Genomic DNA, 6,000 nt, shown 5'->3' with positions numbered 1-6,000 from the left:
CATGGAGTCTCTCAACATGGCGTCCACCATGGCTACTCCCAAAGGGTGGAAAGGACCACATCTCTGTCTCAGAGATGGACAAGGGATTTCACCTCAAATTTCTTCGTCTTAGAGAAAAAATGCATTAACAAGGGCTTTCACCTCGAATTTCTCCGTCTCAAAGAAAAATGCATTAACAAAGGCTTTCACCTCAAATTTCTTTATCTCAGAGAAAAATGTATTAACACAATTTTATTTTAATGATGATGTGACTCCCTTTGAAGCTCCAAGTACTTGCATCAACCTATTGACCTCCTTGTCCAAGGTTTCCTTTGTTGGTTTGTTAGACTCCCTCTGAATGTTAATTCCTCCTCTTCGAAGAAACTGATCACAATGACAATCTAAATAGGTTCTTCCTCTTCGAGTGATGTCTCCAGTAATGTGCCACCAACTCAACCCCATGACAACAAGCTGTGTCTCCATTCCTCAGCTTGCATGACTTCCTCACATGATGCATCAAGCTCTTCCTCCCTTGAATGCAATCTCTCATCATCCTTATGCTCCTCGATCCATTCAACAAGCATTTTTAGAGAGATTACTAATAGTTCATAGACCACTACATGAAGCATACATGATTCACTGCATGAATTGCGTAAAAAATTCATGGTCATTATTAAAAGTATAAACATAAAAAACACTTATCTTTTTATTACAAATATCCAATCAGTGATGCCTTTCAGATTTCGATCTCCATAATTTTCCTTTCGATGTATTACTCACACACAACCATCACCGAAAGACAATATGCACTTAGCAATCGACACAACTTCATTACGACTTCTCCTTTAGACTCATGTTTAGACCGATGTCTTGGAAAAGCAATGACAACAATGTCGACCCAGTTGCATTCTACCAAATATCGAACTCCTTTATATCTTGCTAGCTACAATTGTGTTATTTGAAGTAGTGTGAACTTTCTCAGCACACACCAAATATAAACTAGAGCCTCAATATTAGAATCCAATTGAATGTGTTGTGGAGAGCTGCACTTGGAAATGTCAAATGAAGACTCCTAAAGTCAAAATGATCATACGCTATGATTTCAATGTTCAACAAGTCACGAATTATCCAACAAGGAATTGATCACCAAGATGAATTTGATCCACTCAATACTGAAAATAGTTCTTTAATGAATCAAACTTCCCAATGTCTGAAAAATACTACTAAAAAAAACTTCACAAAACCAAACTTCCAAATTTTGCAATAGAGATTCACATAGAACAGTTGTCTAAAATGACGGTAAGGTATATTAGATTATATATGAATTTGGCAATACCAAGCTATCCTATGCTCAAGCTGAGCAATCTCAAATTTGCGTATTAAATAACGCTTATAGTACTGAACACCCTTCTTGCAAAGTGCCCACAAGTAACTCCTGGAGTATCACTTAGGCTAGGATGGATCCACTGTGGGTAGTATGCTGCTACTTACACAAAATGATGATGTTGAATCTGCTTGCCTAGATCTTGCACTGACTGAGTGGACAACAATTGAAGAGAATGACGCCCAAAGGTGGTGCCCTCCCTTAGACTGCATGGAGAATAAGTGCCTTAAATATATCTGAAACCTGTCTCTAATACCATGTTGATTTTAGGATCAGATTTGCAATAAGCAGAAACACAAAAATACAACAACACATAGAAAGAATAGTGATATCTCTCCTTGATACAAATGAATAATCTTCTCCTTGAGATTTGACTTGCTGGAATGGCGAACTTCTGTTGGAGGTGCAAATGAAGTAATTTCCATAGATTGATCTTATTGAATGGTCTCCACCTTGTACATTTACAAAACAATGCGTCTTTTCATATAGGTTGACCTCCATTAAGACATATAATAATATAAAATATAATTTGTAAGTCAAGGCCGACTTGCCTTGAGAAACATTAATTTAATTTTACTTAGGAGAAAATATCTCCCTAAGCTACGAACACTAACACTGAAGAGGAGCCTTTTTTTATTTGGTAATTGTCAAGTATTTGAGCACAATCATTTCTTCATGTGATGTTCTTCTTGGGTATGATCCTTTACCATTCAAATGAGATGAAAGACACTTTGATATTAGGGGTAAAAGTGGATTTTTGAAAGGACCCATATCCTTTTACAAGTAGAAGACAATAACATAGATGATCTCAAACACAAGCAAGAAACAAAATTCTTTAAGAAATGAAATAACATAACATCAATCACTAATAAAACCCAAACTCATTCAAACACAAATACAACATGGTGACAACAAAGAGAATTAACTATATTACATAAATTTTAAGCTTCTATTGCATTCCATTCCTCTTTAGAAAACTTAGTTGTTCCTCCAAAACCTCATAATTCACATGGAACAAACACTTTAACTATGTTAATTTATTCTTCCAATTACAAACATATCAAATATTTAACCACATAAATTATTATTTTTATACTAACTAATATTTTTAAATTACTAAACATATTTACTTATTAGATGATCTAAATTTTATGAAAGAAATTATCAAGATAGATGTTTTGGTATGGACATATTGCGATGGTTTAAATATCATCATGTTGTTTTGTCACCAAAGTTCAAACTCCATTAAAGTGTTATAAAATCCCTCATTTATGACCTCACCAATTGGATTTGATAATTCTGTGTATGTTTTAGATTTGATTGTGTGAGTTTTTCTGGATCTCACACTCTCTGATCCATCATCAAAATGATAATAGAGAGCACAACTTAAAAAAATGTAAATGCCCCATCAAATCCAGAAACATACACAGATAATTCTCGTTCAATTAATTAATTAAAATATTAAAAAAACAATCTATGAGACGGACAACACTACCACAAGCATTAAACATAAAGGCCACAAAATTAGCCGAACCAGAAAGAAATATTTCTGCCGAGATACTAGACGTACTCACGCCATGGATGATAATATAATCATTCAAGTAAAGCTTATTCAGTGAACATTTAGATTCACATTTATTGATCGGCAATCTGTTGTCTCGTATGGAGTTTGAAGGAAATTAAACATAATCGTTATAGCTCAAATGTCATTCAGCAATCTAGGGGAAACAAATTCACAGTCTCATGTTCAAAACAACAATCTAGGGGAAACAAATGCACAGCAGGGTAATTTTGCAACTTAAGGGATAGTTTTTTCGAAAACACTTTGCAAGCGCCAACTGTCAGAAACGGAGAACCTTAAAGAGTCGTGCAAACGGAAAATTTGTAAATGAGGATCTGCGCCGCTTCTCAATCACTGCAATATTCAATTCCCAGAAGAAAAGCCAAAAAATCGAGATAGGCCTATTGAACGGCGTTTAATCGAGAAGGTGGTAAAAAAAATGCGGGTTAAACGCAGCGATGGTCAGAAAATTTACCGGCTGGCATGGATTAAGTAGAGAGGATGACCGATGGATAACAAGGGTTTGTTCTGGAAATGGAAACTTTCACGGTCCGGACCGGTTTGTTTCGTTAAACAATTTTCTCGGCCAGGGCTTTGAAGTTGTAGTTATGGCCGTGGTTAAGGATTAGCATTGAATGGTCCTCAGTGAATTACCCACATGCTCTGGCCAAGGACATGAGGAACGCGAGAGCTCAACGACAGGTGGCTTGTGGTAAAGTAGGTTTTAATAAATTTTTTGTGGGTGTTGTTGAGATTTTAGGATTATTTTAAAGAATTCAAATTTTTAAATTTAAGAAAGTGGATCATGTATAATAATAAAAAATAAATTAAATGGATCTTAATTCAGTTGTATAAATAATTATATTATAATAAAAAATTAATTAATAAAAATTTAAATTTTTTATAACATGTGACATAAAAATAGTGGACCAATTTCTAACTCCATTTCAATTAGGCTAACTAGCATTGTTATTGTTAGCGATGCTACACGTTATTAAAACTTATTTATTCATTCATTGTTAAAAAAAAATCTATTTATTACTGTAATTTTTTTTCTTTTCTTTTTGTCATGATAGGTTTTAATAAATTTTTTTTGGGTGTTGTTGAGATTTTAAGATTATTTTAAAGAATTCAAACTTTTAAATTTAAGAAAGTGGATCATGTATAATAAATTTAAGAAAGTGGATCATGTATAATAGTAATAAATAAATTAAATGGATATTAATTCAGCTGTATAAATAAATATACAATAATAAAAAATTAATTAATAAAAATTTAAATTTTTTATTAACATGTGACATAAAAATAATGGACCAATTTCTAACTCCATTTCAATTAGGCTAACTAGCATTGTTATTGGATGCTACTCTTGATCCCATAGTCTGTGGTTACCTTATTAAAACTCATTTATTCATTCATTGTTCAAAAAAAATCTATTTATTACTGTAACTTTTTTTCTTTTCTTTTCTTTTTGTCATGAGATTCCTGCTACTTCAAAATATACCTCCACATGATCCAGCCCAATGCCTTTCCATTCAGGTCATGGAGTGGAGGTTTCGACACTAAAAGTCCATTTTATCAGAGGGTAGAGCGCTTATCTTTCTTTCTTTAAATCTAATCTAATCTAATTCAATGGCAGCATTAATGGGAGTTACTAGTACCACTCAGAGGCCTCCGTGTTTCGATGCAGAATTGTTTGGTTTGTTAAGTCGAAATCTAGATAAACAGATTAGAATGCCTACCTCAATTTTACAAAGTCCATATACAAGTAAATCTAGATGTAGCAGGGTAATCACGATGGCTGTTTCTGTTAAAAGGAAATACACCACTCAAAAGTCTCAGGAGATCTTCACTGCTGCCAAGGTTAGTATTTCTACCTTATTTGTATTTGTCAATTTCATTCTTTGTTTGCCACGTCACTGTTTCAAAGTTTATCTCAACATTCGATGGATACATACATACTTGACCTAAGCCATGAAAGTGAGATGTTCAGTTTGCGATAATTTTACATCTAAGCAATACGGTAGGAGACATAGATTTGATAATACTCGTCGTAGTGGCTCCACAGTGTGTGATAAAAAGATCATCAACATAGACAATAAGAATCACTCACACAGACACAATATGAATAGATAATGGGAACTTCAAATGCAGAAGCATGCATGGATAACTACACCTTAAAACCTGTTTTTCATTCTTTCGAAAATCTTACAAGGAAACCTCCACAGCTGATGCAACTCACAGCTGCATGGAAATCAACAACATGAACTATGTTGTTACATATAGTTTTTCAGTCCTTCGTTTTCTTTGAAAGACAATTTGCATATGAAACTTCTATCTTGCTCTTATCTTTATACTAATTCAGTTAAAAATCTAATATCCCAAAAATCAGCCTTATCACTTATAAGGATGAGATAGAAGTCATTAGTGATTGTCTACACTTTATTAGACTTATTTAGCTGAATAAAAGACTTTCACTTTAGTCCTTAAACGTGAAATGCAAGATAGACTAACTTGAATCGCATGATCATTCCCTGCATGTTCGCACTAAACCTATGTGGCAGTTTCTATTCAAGCTAAAAACTCAACACTCCCTGTTAGTGTGGAAGGAATTTTGCACCAATCCTAAGTTTTTCTTTAAGAGCCTCAAACTTACGTTTTGCTAAGGGCTATATGGCAGTTTCTATCCGAGCTAAAAACTTTACACTCCCTCTTAGTGAGGAAGGAATTCTGTACCAATTCAAAGTTTGTCTCTGAGAGCCTCAAACTTCTCTTTTGCTAAGCGCTTGGTCAGAATATTAGCTACTTGTCGATTGATAGAGATGTATTGGAGCTTCACTGCTTCCATATGAACCCTGTTTTTGATGAAGAGATATCTGATCTCTATGTGCTTGGACATCTCATGAAACATTGGATTCTCCGAGAGTTTGACACAACTCTGATTATTACCGTGAATGACTGGAATCCAACTCCTAAGCAAATAACCCTGCAGCTAACTTGCAAAGCTAGATGGTGTAATGTCCCCATTTTATAATTTTTGGTTTTTTTAATTTTTTGTTGTGTTTTCCTGTTTTTT

General features: G+C 34.0%; 1 protein-coding gene across 1 annotated transcript in view; it reads left to right on the top strand.

Annotated features, from left to right (window-relative positions):
- The first annotated feature begins 4,345 nt into the window (after positions 1-4,345).
- Positions 4,346-6,000, top strand: part of LOC131071518 (uncharacterized) — a 131,128-nt gene continuing 129,473 nt past the window's right edge. Inside the window, 1 exon segment of the mRNA XM_058007414.2 lies at positions 4,346-4,787. Coding sequence (XP_057863397.2) covers positions 4,557-4,787 — 231 coding nt within the window. The 5' untranslated portion in view covers positions 4,346-4,556.

This window comes from Cryptomeria japonica, chromosome 9 (genome assembly GCF_030272615.1).
Source record: "Cryptomeria japonica chromosome 9, Sugi_1.0, whole genome shotgun sequence".
Lineage (NCBI taxonomy): Eukaryota > Viridiplantae > Streptophyta > Pinopsida > Cupressales > Cupressaceae > Cryptomeria > Cryptomeria japonica.
This window is presented reverse-complemented; position numbering and strand designations above follow the sequence as displayed.